This window comes from Fistularia commersonii, chromosome 7, assembly GCF_037954325.1.
Source record: "Fistularia commersonii isolate RoL2024-O1a breed Wild chromosome 7, RoL_Fcom_v1.0, whole genome shotgun sequence".
NCBI lineage: Eukaryota > Metazoa > Chordata > Actinopteri > Syngnathiformes > Fistulariidae > Fistularia > Fistularia commersonii.
Window position 1 is genome coordinate 4,422,501 of NC_141290.1, and position 14,019 is coordinate 4,436,519.

The 14,019-nt window shown below is 42.8% G+C and overlaps 1 protein-coding gene across 1 annotated transcript; it reads left to right on the top strand.

Moving 5' to 3' along the window:
• The first annotated feature begins 4,098 nt into the window (after positions 1-4,098).
• nts (neurotensin) lies at positions 4,099-9,133 on the top strand. The gene is made up of 4 exons (XM_086148766.1): positions 4,099-4,394; positions 6,324-6,385; positions 8,176-8,355; positions 8,597-9,133. The coding sequence occupies exons 1-4, from the start codon at positions 4,334-4,336 to the stop codon at positions 8,735-8,737; spliced, it is 444 nt and encodes a 147-aa protein (XP_086004892.1). The 5' UTR covers positions 4,099-4,333; the 3' UTR covers positions 8,738-9,133.
• The last annotated feature ends 4,886 nt before the right edge of the window (positions 9,134-14,019 follow it).

Sequence of the window (14,019 nt, forward strand, 5' to 3'; positions counted from 1 at the left end):
TATATCCCTCTCTATATAACTTTTAGTAAAAAAAAAACAAAAAACAAAAACTTGGTCCTTTTCTATCAGGGACACACACTTCAGCCCCCCGCCTCCGCGGTTGGCGAGGGGTGGCTGGTGCCCATCTCTCAGCCTATAGGGCCACCCTGTATTGCACAGGGCCATTCACACCATTCATTCCAAGGGACACTTTGCAGTAGCCAATCCACTTAAATGCATGCTTTTGGCCACGCGGACACCATGCCAACTCCACACAGAGGACAACTACACACAGTGGTTGATGTGGGGCTTGAACCCGAGTTGCTTTGCTGTGAGGCAACAGCTCTAACCGCTGCGCCACCGAGCCGCCCAGCCAAGGCCACTGATCTTTTTTGGTTGCAACACTCAAATATGTGAAGATCGAAGCATTTAATAAGAATAGTTCATTCATTCAGATCCAGGATGTGTTTTTATTTTTTTTGAACTGTTCATATATGTGTCAATTTGACCTGAGTTCTTCCTAGTGTAGTAAAATAAACTGATGAATTACACTTATTTCATGAATTGTTTTGACCTTAAGTATCCCTCACAGATAAAACATCAATGTGACTGATTGAATAACTCAAACCTGCAAGTCATTAGTCATTATCCGAACAAACATCTTAGTATTTCACGTCTCCCTAATGAAATCAATTTACAAGCAAAACAAGTTTTGTTTTATATTCACTCATTTTATTTTAGTTGACAGCTGAAAAGGAAAAGGAAATGTTAAGCCCAGCCACAGGTTGAGCTGCTGTCGGACGGCCTTTTGCTTCTCGACGGGTTGGTGTCCTCTCAGACCCCTGGTAGTGGCTGAGATGGTGCTGTAGCCATACATCTTCTCTTTGGTCTTACTTTAGTTACTCCAATTCCAGCATCCAATGAGTAAGTAAAATAAAAAATACACATGCACACACCCATACATGCACAAACAGTATACTGTGAATTTGTCAGTTTGACAGTTGGTTTTGATACAGGCTCTTGCTGATTCTTCAGATAATTTGTTTCAAAAATAACTTGTGAAAACTGCAATGTCACAAACAATTCAAATACCAAAACTATTCCATAAGTTATCCTTTATTGATCCCGTGAAGAAAGTCGTTCTTTGTAATGTTCCGTCCACATACATAAATACATACATACACATATATATACATATAAATATCCATACATATACATATTTACATATACATACATACATTCATACACATACATATACATATTTACATATACATACATACATTCATACACATACATATAAACATGTACATACATCCATACACATAGATACTTACGTCCATCCATACATACTAACATACATACATAACTACAAATACATTTATTCAAACATATATATATATATGTTTGAATTTCAAACACACACACACACACATATATATATATATACACACACACATACATTCATCCATACTTTTTAAACATATATAACATATAAACATATGTTTATACTCCTACTCATATTTATACACACACCACACACATTCATATTTGCATACACACACATGTACATGTATAAATACACACAAACATACATACATTCACACATACATATATGTATGTATACATAATTGTATGTATACATATATATGCATATGTGTATACGTATATATGTGCATATATATCTATATATACATATAGATATGAACCGTAATTTCCAGACTATTGAGCGCACCTCAATATAAGCCGCACCGGCTAGCCGATCGTGATCTCGGGCTTCCTCCTACGCACAAAAACCGTCAAAGTCGTCTTCTTCGGTGTCGGAGTTGAACAGACTCAAAATTTCCCGGTCATTTCATTGGTCCGATGTGACGAGGATGAACGTTTTGGCGGCGTGAAGCTCGTTAGCGTCCCCCATCCAAAAAGTCCATATATTAGCCGCATCGTTGTTGACGTGAAAAAAGTCGCGGTATGGATGTGTGTGTAAAGATATACATATATCCATGCATATACAGTACATATACATATATACACACGCACACAAATACACAAATATATATATACACACATACATATATATGTATATACATGTATACATATTTATATATGTATACATATATATGTATATATATACACACATATACATACATACACATATATACACACACACACATACAGCAAAGGAGCCCTGTCACTGCCAATTGCTTGTCTGAGGATGTCAAGTGTGCCAAGGTGAGGCTGGACATGTCACTGACTTCCGGGACCCCATGGTTAAGAGGTGCTCCTCCTGCCCGAGCAACAAGGATGAAGTTGACCTCCACCACACTGGTGCAACAGGCCACATCTGCTCTCATACATTACGACACAGTGGACCACACCCAACAAGGAAGAGAAAACTTTGGTCTTGACGTTTTAACACATCTCTGGCAGAAGGCATCTGCGGTGTCGAACCAATGTGGTAGCGGAGGTGCATCAGCAGGAAGCGGCAGCCGGATGCTCCAGAGCCGGAGCACAAGCCAAGCAGGGCCGCTGGATGAGGTGGTTGGGGGTTGAGCGGAAAAAAACTCACATGGTGCGAGCTCTGTAGCATGGAACCCAACCGGCTGAGTTTCATCATCCGAGCTACGTATGATGTGCTACCCTCTCCAACAACTCTAGAGCTATGGCTTGGAAAGGACCCACCTTGCCCCCGTGAACCACCCCTGCACTGCTCAAGCTGCTGTTGTGTCTTCGATACACTCAAAGACACAACCAGGTCCTCCACCACCAAGTGCCTGGCTGATGAACCTGAGTGCAAAAGGGTATCTATCAACGTCCTTCAACAACCAGCATGTGCCCTAACATCTCAGTGTTTGTTCAGGAGGGGGACAAACTGAGGGTTGGCCCCTCAAACCCTGCAACCAGGGACTGGCAGATGTGAGTCGACTTCCATTAGAGGCTGGTTTTCCCTCCGGAAATAGTAACAACAACCCTGTGACTGGACACTGTCCTCTGGTCTAAGCCCTGCCAGCTCGCCTACATCATAGAGCTGACGGTTCCCTGGGAGGACGCGATCGAAGAAGCGTACCAGCGCAAGAAGTTGTGCTATTCCAAATTGGCAGCTGAGGCTGGAGGATAAGGATGCGTCCAGTGAATGTTGGAATCAGGGGACAAACCGAAAGAACAAGCTATTGGCTGTGGCTGAAGAGGAGTGAGACGGGACACACACCCAGGCTTGATCAACCTGTGGTGGGGCTGCCTCAGCGGAGGGTGTATTGTGATAAGTGGTCAAAACTCCCTGTGATGCTGAGGTACACAACTGATGATATGTCCCACTATTAAAGCGGCGTAGCAGACATCCCTTGAAGAACTCCCAATTAGAAATGGTGCAAACAGTAGGGATTGAGTCCTTTCTACGAACCTGTGTTACAAAATATATATATATATTGTGGCGTATTAGTCAGAGAAACACCCGGGTGATGGTAAAATGTCTGTTCGATAAGTGATAGCTGTTGTTAGCCACGACCTTGTCACACAAGCCTGGAACACAACAAACTGTTCCCACCCAGAATTAAAAAGAAAACAGAATTCCTTGCACCCCTAAACCACACCCACAAATTTACCAGCAACCCCAAAATCACACGGAAAACAAGCATCAACAGAAACCCCAATATTCGTGACTCGCTACAATGTATATATCGTTGATACTAAAGAAAAAGCAAACAAACAAAAAAAAAAAACACCTGCGGGATGGAGAACAAATATTGTGAGTGGTTTAAAAGAAAAAGAAAAAAAGAACACGACCTCACAGCTTCTTTCCCCTGAGAAAATAATGTGAAGAAGAAGGGATTCACCTGTTGAGAAGCGATGTGGCAGCGCAGCCACTTGAATGCAGCTCGTGCATCGCCGCCAACACCCCCCAACCTGCTCCCCCCGTGGTGATGGGGGCAGAGCGGCCCTCCCTGGGGGGCCGGGGGGGGCAAAGCTTTCATCCTACGACGCCAAAGTGACGTCTGATGACACGGTGGAAGGCAGCAGGGTGGAGGGGGGGGTGGGGTTAGGAGGTGTGTGTATGACATCACGTTGGGTTTTATATACAGAGGCGGGAATGAAACTGGCCGCACTTCACATCCGACCGGGGAAACCGCCAGAAGACCAAGAGGAGAGGAAGGAGAAGAAGAAGAGGAGGAAGAAGCAGCAGCAGCAGCAGCAGCAGCAGCGGCGGCGGCGGCAACAGCGACGCTCACCCGTCTCCCTCGCCGTCTGACCCTTAACCTTATGGACTAGACTCGTCACCAGGTCGACCTTTTCGCCGCGGGACCTCCACTCTGCCGTCGCCTACATTCGCTTCCCCGCCTCCTTTTCGCCGCCGTCCGGCATGCAGGCTCAGCTGGCGTGTATCTTCCTCCTGTGCGTCACGTGCGGCGGGCTGGGCTCAGGTAAGACCGAACTCTTGGAGAAAACACACACACACACACAGAATGATGATTATTGAGAAAGTGTGTGTTCGGCGTTCAGTTGTGAAGGAGTCTCTGGATGCAACAGGTAGATTTTCTTTTTTTTTTTTATTTTCTCCCTCCTTCAAGTCTATTCATTCAATTAACAGAATATGAAAAATCACACACACGCGTGTATATTTTTTAATATATAATCTGTTTGCTTGGAAGATTTCCTCAAAAAAGAGGAATAAAAAAAAAGAAAAATCAGCCAAGGGGTATGGAGGAAATGTTGCTTAAATGATGGAATAGGAGATGTAATATTAATGTAAATATTTATTTTAAATACAATCAATATTAATAAATCACTTAAAAAAAACGCTGATGAGGAATTAACAGATGGAAGTGAAAATATAAATTAATGAATAAACACCCTGAAAAATAGTAAAAAGTATGCTTAATATCACTTTGTCATGTTAGTATCCAAATAATTGTCACAGAAAAAAATCTATTTAAAATCAGGGGATGAGATAAGCTGTGCTCTCCTCAGGGGATTGGCTGGAAATTAAAAAAACAAAACAAATTAACGGTTGAAGTGAAGTGAAAAAGACTTGACAATTATTGGAAATTCAGGTGAATATTGTCGAGAAAGTCCCTTGAAAATCACCTGCAACAGGCGACGAGCAACTGGAAAACCACCCAAAACACAAAAAAGCATATTTAATGAACAAATTAATCAATTAAAAAGTCAAATTAATAAATAGCCGGAAGGCCATCTTCTGGATCTAAAATAAACTGATTTCTGAGCCGGCCAATCGTGGTTTCCGATAGAACCGCCTGGGGGAGAGGGGTGGCGTGACCCCAAGCAGTCAGCCAATCAGAGAGCAGGGAGCGCGTTGTTGGCAGGTGACAGGACGCCTGCTTAGAATTCTCGAAAGAAGACCCAATTAAACGTGCAGGTGATTAAACCCTTCCTTGGCGGCGGCGGCGGCGGCAGCCATCTTGCCTCTCATGCCAATGCCACACTTCGGCAGCCCTGAAAGGGAAACCTGACGACTGGCTGTGATTGGCTGGGTGGGCTGGGGCCGTCCTGACGGGCCGCCTGGCCCAAAAAAAAACAACAAACAAACAAAAAAAAAAAACTCTGTAATGACTGAAAGATCGGTGTGGTTGCCCGGCAACAGAACTTCCTCCAATTAAAAAAAAAAAAAAAAAAGTAGAAAATTTTAATTTAGAAGTGATTAAAGCAGTTTTCATCTTAGTAATTCAATTATATTTATCAATATTATCTTAATATTTCAATATGATATACTATACCATCCTTATGTATATTATATATATCTTTTGTATTATTTGAAAATACTCATACAAATATTTAACACTATTTTATAATCACAGAACCATATTTTGTATACACACACAAATCCCCCCCCCCTATTTTTCTCTTTATATTCATACATAGGAATATAAAATTACAATAATTTATATTTTTAAAACAATTAGCTTGCAATGAAATGCATTATTTGAATTATTTTGTTTATCTAATTCTTACATAAAAAATATAAGAACCCACATTCCAAAAACATTCAGCAGGTTAATTGGAAAAAATTGGGAAAAAAAAAATTGCCCCGAATGAGTGAGTGAGTGTTTTCTGTCTTTGGATTTGGCTCTGCGATTGACTGGCACCCAGTTCAGGGTGTACCCAGGGTGTACCCCGCCTCTCGTCTGATGACAGCTGCAATGGGGTCCAGCATCCCCTGCGACCCTAAGTGCAGGATAAGCGGTAGAGGACGGATGACAGCATAATTCAGGAATTGGATACTTCTGTGAATCATGATAATAATAACACGAGTTTAGCACCCCGAGTGTTTTATACAACTGAATTTGTTTTTTATATTTTCCCGTAACTGGTGATCTTTGTGTGACTGTCAGACGTGGAGCAGGAGCAGAGAGCCCTGGAGGACGAGCTGATCAGCAGCCTGTTCGCATCCAAGGTAAATGCACGCACACACATGCACACACGCACACACACACACACACGCACTGGAAAACCCGGAGCTCAATAACCAATAGGAATTCAATGGGAATGCGCTGAAAGGTGAAATGGAAACGGACAGGGTGTGGGATAGATTAAAGATTTGTAGCTTGAAAACGTAAAAACAAAAAGTCGGCGCACGCAACAATTGGATTTAAAGAGCAACAAATTAAATTACTTTAAAATTTAGCAGGAAATAAAGCAACGCTGCAGAGGACTGTGAAATGAAAACAGGCTCACGGCTCTTCGTGGACGAGGATGGCGACGGCGAAACTCTGATGGACCCGAGAGCCGCCCGTCGCTACGGTGACAAACGACTGGCAGGACTGGCGGCTGCCGCCGGGGGGGAGGAAGGCGGCGTTCACACCGCAATAACAGCCCGACAGCAGTGATGGATCTGATGGAAGCAGATTAGTCTTTCAGAGGATGATGGTGTTGGCGAACACACAGATTTAGACTGATACCATACTCTTCAGAGTACTACTGGCTGAACAGTAATCTATGGAGCGGAATTACTTTGTGATGTTAATGTGATTTTTTTTCCCCTGTAAAACAAACAAAATAAAACTAATTAAATATCAAACAATAGAAAATGTCTTGAAAAAATGAAATTCTTTATTTTCTAAATTAAACAATAAAACACCTGAAACTATGACATAGAAACAGAGCTTCTCAAATGACTTGAAATGAAAAAAAAAAAAAACATGACGTCAAACACAAGATTAACATAGGTACTGTAAATTAAATAATGTTTAAGAAAAAGACAATTTTTTCTACAAAAAAACAAAAAAAAACAAAACCTTTATCTCAGAACGACTTGAAAATCAGCTTTAAAAACCTGAAGATTAATCAAACTGCATTAACCATTAGAAAGAAAACGTGTCTGGAAAGGGGGCTTCCTGTCCTGATTTAAAGGATGGACCACCCCATCCTTCCTCCCTGGGAAGAGGGTTAACTAATAATAATCAATCCACTGGAATATCAGCCCAATCAACTATTACGTCATCTCATCTGCGTCCCATAAATACACATATAATTCAATTTTGATACCGAGATGAATAAAAATGTAGTCCCTCCCATGTTCCTGTGGCATTTGATTTGATTTTTGAATTTGATTCGTTTGGTGGCCACTCATGGGTACTTTTAGACTGATTTTCCAATTAGGCCTTTTAAGCTGTTTTTTTATGTTCATTTTTATAATTTATTATCATTATTTTTCTCTCGGCGAAATTGCCTCTCCTTTGCCGCTGGTTTTCTTTCTTTTTTCTTTTTTTAAATCAGCGGGATGAAACTTGAACCGGCAATTTTCATCAGAAGAGCGGAAAGGAAGGAGTGCTCTTCAGAATGGGGGGGGGGGGTTGGATTGGCTCTTTTCAAAATATTTTACATACATACATATAGTTTACATACATATATATATATATATATATATATATATATATTTTTTTTTTTTTTTGAGGAGGAGATCCTCCTCCTCAAAAAAGGCAGAGAAAAGGCTCCCGGGTGTCAGCTGAAGACACACCAGTATGTAATATTATAAATTCTGGGCATATATCGCTACCTCTAAGGATCTATTCCGACATTTTCCCCGACCCTGAACGTCACAGGAGCCTTTAGGGGTCATAATTGATGGATGTTACCTACAAAATACTAATTCCCTCAATATTAATTAGCATTCAGTCACAAAAAACAAAACAAAAAAAGCCTTGTTTTAAGCTTCTTCATCGAGCGAAATGTTCTTTGTCACAGATGAAACAAAACAAGCAGAGCGCCCCCTACTGGCGCCTGTCGCTGACCAACCTGTGCCGGATGGTGAGCGGCCTGCGGCAGGACTCCTTCAGCCAGGAGGTGGAGGAGGACGAGGAGGGCGACGAGGAGCTTTATGGCCTCCGGCACATCTGCCAGGCGCTGGAGGACCGCGAGGAGCGGGTGAGGCACATTCGTGGCATCAATAAGCGTTACTGAAGCACAGGAAAAGTATCTTGATGGGAAAGTTACTTTGTAACAAGTATGGATCCAGATTGTTGGACGCAACTCAACATGTATCTTTGTATGGATGAGTCCCGCAGGGTACAAGTTCAGGGCCTCCACACTTTCCATACCGATCTCAGATTGCAGAGGAAAATAGCCCTTCTCCGTAATTCCAACTTACTGCTTCTTTTCCCCGCAGCTACTCCACGACTCCCTAGAATACTTAGAGAACAGTGACGCCCCACTGAAGCGGAAATCCCCTTACATCCTGAAGAGGCAGGCGGGGCACACCACCAAGTCCCGGAGGCCATATATCTTGAAGCGGAGTACGATTTACTGACGTGGAACCGGACCGCGTACCTCCTGTGAAGACGTGATGGTGATTTTTTTTTTTTTTTTTTTTTTTCTACATGTTTGTCTGTTTTAGTTCAAATACATCACTCCTCGAGTATCCCCTATCGTGTTTGTCCTGATTCGACCCGGACCTGTCGGTCTTGTCGGCACAGAGAGCCCGCATTCTCCTTCCCCTCTGCCAGTGTGTATGTCCTGAAAAATAAAATTTTGAGCATTCAGCAATGACACAACGTGTATTTGTGAGGAAACCCAAATCTGTTCACCGCACACGTACTTGTTTTTGGCGTTCGATTAAAACAATTCATGATACAAAGACGGCGCCGTGTGGATTTCTTCCCTGCTTCACATTCAGGTCTCTCCGTAGAAGCTCGGAAAGACAAGTGACACCTGAAATACATGTATTACATCTTAAACATCTGACCCCTTGTACTTCCCTCATGCGAGCACCAAAGTTCTAGAAGGAAACATCCGCTGACCTACTCGTTCATGGCGTAGATTCAATGAGGCGAGGGAAACTATCCTCGGAAATTCTGTGTTTGGACGGATCCAAATCCAACCCAAGAGCTGAGAACCATCGGACCAAGTTTCTGCAAATCTTCTAGGGTCCGATGGTGGACTGTAGCCTTGGTTTCCATTTAGCTTACAGGATCAGCGCCCGCTGCGGCCTTCTGATACTGAAGAAGGTTAGCTTCAGTGTTGGAAGCGTAGTCCAGTCAAGAGATGGTCTTCTGAAACTGTAGCTAGTCAGTTTCAGTGCTGGAGGTGTCGTCCAGTCAGAGATGGTCTTATACTGAATTCAAATTCAAGGTTCCATGTTTTCATTCTGTTATCTGGAATGAGTCCACTGTCCTATGACCTCTTGACTGTGGAGACCCGTCGCTCTCTGGACTTCCTCTCTTTTAGGTTATTCTTGTAAACCCTGAGACCGGCTGTGCGTGGAAAATCCTAGTCACCAAGTCCGTCTGCTGCATTCAGAGTCACTTCAACCCCCTCTCTTCTCATGCTCAGTCTGGTCACCTTGACAACACAGACACACCTGGATACACTGAGCCGCTGCAACCTGATTGGCTGATTGGCTATTTATGTTAACAAGCTGTAGAACTGGTTCATCTGAAGAAGCTGGTGAGTGTGGTATCTGGAAAAAATGAGGCAAACAAATCTTACAAGTTGTTTTCAAAAATAATTAGTTCAAAAGTAAAATAAAGTCTGGTGCCTGAAAAAAGTCAGTTAGTGGAACATTATCTGTGAAAAAAAGGGTGTTCATTTCACACACACACACACACACACACACACACACACACACACACACACACACACACACACACACACACACACACACACACACACACACACACACACACACACACACACACTATGAGGCTTAGATGATGAATCAGAGTATAAAATAACCAAGATAGAATAAAAGAATTAATCATGAGGAAATTACTGAGGCAGCAATGCAATAGATGTAAATGACTGACTTTAATGAACAGTAACTCATTGATTCAAGGTGTTTAAGGACATTTGTAGATGTGTTAACCTCCCATTTCCGCTTTTTCGTTTTAAAAGAAGAAAATGAAGAAGGTGCCAGTGTTCCAGGAGGGCAACGGAGGGCTCATTAGGACGCGGGGCAGCGCCGCCAAAGCAATCTCGCCTCAAAAATCTGTGAAATTACAAGGTCACCGGGTGGCACAGCCTCCCGGCGCCGCTCCCTCTATTAAAAGTCCAGCTGACGCAATAAAAAAAAAAGTTCTCTTTTGATGTTATAAGTCCACAGATGCCAACTTTAAATATAAAAGCCCAAGTTTACTTTATGAGCCCCATCCCGACAGGGACAAACTACACCTAATGTTTTTCAAAGAGGGCCACCGATGAAACACAACTTTGATTTGCAGATGAGACCCTGGTTCACATGGGTGGGGGGTTTGCAAGGCCTCAGTGTTCTGCTACAACACGGTAGAACAAAATCCAAATAAAGAAATAAATAAATGCAGTTTCAGCATCTACATTTATAATTTGATGAATCACCGTTTTATAAATTATTTAATTATTGACTTAATATTTGACATCATTTCTGATGCATAATTCTTTCTAAAATGTAGATATACTACTTGAATGTGTAGTGGTAGCCTCAACCGTAGTGGTGGTAAATTCTATTCAACATCTTACCTGGGGTGAGGTCCCAGAGACAAGGTCCCTCCGGTGTAACCCAGGTCTTCTCCTGGTGGGACCTACTTGGAACATCACCCGATCTACCATAGAGCCTGGAGTGTGACCGTCGGTGAGAGTGGGGATGTAACGTGAGCATCTTCACCATGACAAGATCAACACAAAGGTCTGGATCACCACTAGCGTTGGTCCTCTTTCTCCCACTCACCCGCGAACAAAGGCCCCCGAGATACTCGCACAGGGTCTCCAACTTTTCCCAGCTGAGGACCACAGTCTCAGATTTGGAGGTGCTGATTTTTGTTTTCGTAAGGTGGTTTAATACTAATCAAAAAAAAAAAAAAAAAAAGATAAAAAAACTGGACTTCTACTCATCAGGTTGTTGGATGTTGGATGCACCGAATCTTTAGAGGTCTTCCTCATCTCAGTATGTGTAGATCCTTGCTGCTATCTGGTGGATAAACCCAGTACAGCAGAAACTGAATTAACCGTTACTGATGAAAATCCATACCAATGATAAACAATCCTGGGTTCAGGCTTCGTGCTTCATGTTCATCCTTCATACCATTATAACTTGTCTGTTGTTGCAGTCATAGCAAGATATAAAATCAACAAAAAGTTGTGATTATTGAAACTGGAGACAAGTTCACAGAGAAAGAACAGACAGAAACACACAAAATAAAACAAAACTTTACAAAATGGAATAAAAATGTAAGCAGATTAAACTATAATTAACTGAAACTAACATTAAAAAGAAAAAAAAAACAGGAAAACACATGACCATTTTCCAATCTCCAGAAAACATTGGAACGCTCAGGTCTTCTGACAGTTGTCCTGTTGGTGACTCAGTTAAGGTATGCTGTCACAGGAATGCAAAGGGAAAGTAAATTTGACGATTCCTCCAGCCGCCTCTTATTTTTCCTCTCAGTTCCCCGTTGTCCACTGGGATGCAGTGTTGTGCCACCAGTCCTCTGGCACGAATTTGCAGAGTTGAAGTGCAAAGCGGCCCTTAGAGCAACCAATGGAATTATTGGAAGAATGTTAAGGATGAGGGGGAAAAATGAATGCTGCATCAAAAATAAAGAGGGTAAATAACAAAAACTCACCAATCCAGTGACACTAAAAATTGACAAATAAATAAGCACAAATCTGCAAAATGCTGTTGAATTTAAATCCCCTGTGTTTGAAGTGAGGGCTACGGGGAAACAACAGGCTGCGACCACCTTATCAAGGCCCTCGCAGCCAACGCTAGCCCTGGAAGTAGCGACAGAGACGAATTGCTAACAGGACAAAAATGGCCTGACAAGATGCCAGCGAGACTTTGGGGGGGGAATCACTGTATGTTCAGTGCCTGGGAGGTGCCGCATCAACACTTGTTCAGCTGACAGTATAACATCTCTCGGGGATGCGGGAAGTTAGCGTTACAGATTAGCTTTGCTGAGAAAGATGCAGCGGAGGAAGTTACATGGTTTCAGGTGAGTTTAGATGTTTAGCAGCCAATGCAACTGAGAGGTCATGGCTTACTTTGACTTCCTGGACCGGCCACCTTTACGCTTCCCAACTGAGACGCCATGATTAATGCATGACTGATTGATTGGCTGGCGGTGGGAAGAAAAACCCAACGCCACTTGTAGTTACTCCTGCACACAAGAGGGCTATTGAGTGATGTATCTGCCCACAAATTCTGTGTGCAAAAGGCAAAAAAAAATCTAAAATAGAACACTAAAATCAAAGTCTGGTGAATTGAATCTAGAATATGACCAGACTGGTTGAGTGGCGATGCATCAGCATTCTTCTCTCCTGGTTCCTCACCCGAGTACCTCCCTCTCTGATCGATCAGATGGTCTTTAAAGTCCTCCAGCGTCCGTGGCCAGAAGACACTCTATTTACTATCCCGAAAAGGCTAAATGGAGGAATTACGATCTTATTTGATGAGCCGGACTTTAAGGACTGCTGAGAGTTTACTCTGTGAAATGACTTGGACCAGGTTGAGCCAGAATAGTTCGGGTAAAACTTCATAACTATTTGTTCATTATCTACACCACTTATCCTGCACTCAGGGTGGGGGTGGGGGTGGGCGTGGGCGTGGGGGGTAGAGCCTTTCCCAACTGTCATTGGCTGACAGGCGGGGTTCAGCCTGGTGCGATCACAGGGCCACATATAGAAACATACAACCACTGTCAATTGCACATCATGATGACGTATAACCATTCACTCACTCATTCCGAAGTTATAGGGAGATGAAGCCACTCACTCTGTCATTGAGGTGAACCTCCTGCATGTTTTTGGACTGTGACAGGGATTTGGTGAACCCAAGAGAACCCCACGTAGACTCCACAACATGAACCCCACCTGTTGGAATCCAACCGAGGACCTTCTTGCTGCGAGGCGGAAGGTCTAACCAGGCGGCCTCCGTGCCGTCTAACTTCATAACTACTTAAACAGAATTCTAAAGAGGGCAAAAAAGTTCTGTGTGTGTGATTGGTTCCGTGACCCTGCGAGTTGTTGTATAATAAAAAAATAATTAATTAAATAAACTTGGCACGACTTCTGTCGGGGAAGAGGTTTCTTCTTTAAAAAAAAAAAAAGGTGGGGGGCGGAGGGGAGTCACATGTTCATGTTGAAATTTAAATGAACAGCGTGAACATGACACGCGGAAATCAAGGTTTTAACCTCAAAGCCTTAAAATATTCCGTTTTTATCTTGCAAACCTTCCACGAAGCCGGGAGATAAACAGCTACTCCGTCTGCTTTCTAATATTTACTCTCACAAACATTAAATCTTAAACTTCTGACCCCAGACTGATGTGGAGCGAGTATATTTATCGGGGTGATACAAGGTTCAGCTACTCATCCCGACACCATATCTGGGGAGTGACAGCCCCCGTTTTGTCCGGCTGTTGCACTTCCACTGGCCACCAACAGGGGGCAGTGCAGTACAGACTGTCAAATGAGGGTAAAAACAGGCCTTAAAAAAAGTCTTTCTACCTGAAATGATGTTAGGAATTTCTTACATCCAACAAAAAAAAAAAGAAAAATAAGAAAGACGCCCCTCCCCCCAATATCCAATATGGCCGTCTGAACTCCACTTTGTTAGATACAT

What these genes read in the sequence shown, in the direction of transcription:
- nts (XM_086148766.1), top strand. Translation starts at nt 4,334, where the DNA reads ATGCAGGCTCAGCTGGCGTGTATCTTCCTCCTGTGCGTCACGTGCGGC. An exon ending in GTGCGGCGGGCTGGGCTCAG is followed by an intron (nt 4,395 to 6,323) that starts GTAAGACCGAAC and finishes TGTGACTGTCAG; the next exon opens with ACGTGGAGCAGGAGCAGAGA. An exon ending in GCAGCCTGTTCGCATCCAAG is followed by an intron (nt 6,386 to 8,175) that starts GTAAATGCACGC and finishes TCTTTGTCACAG; the next exon opens with ATGAAACAAAACAAGCAGAG.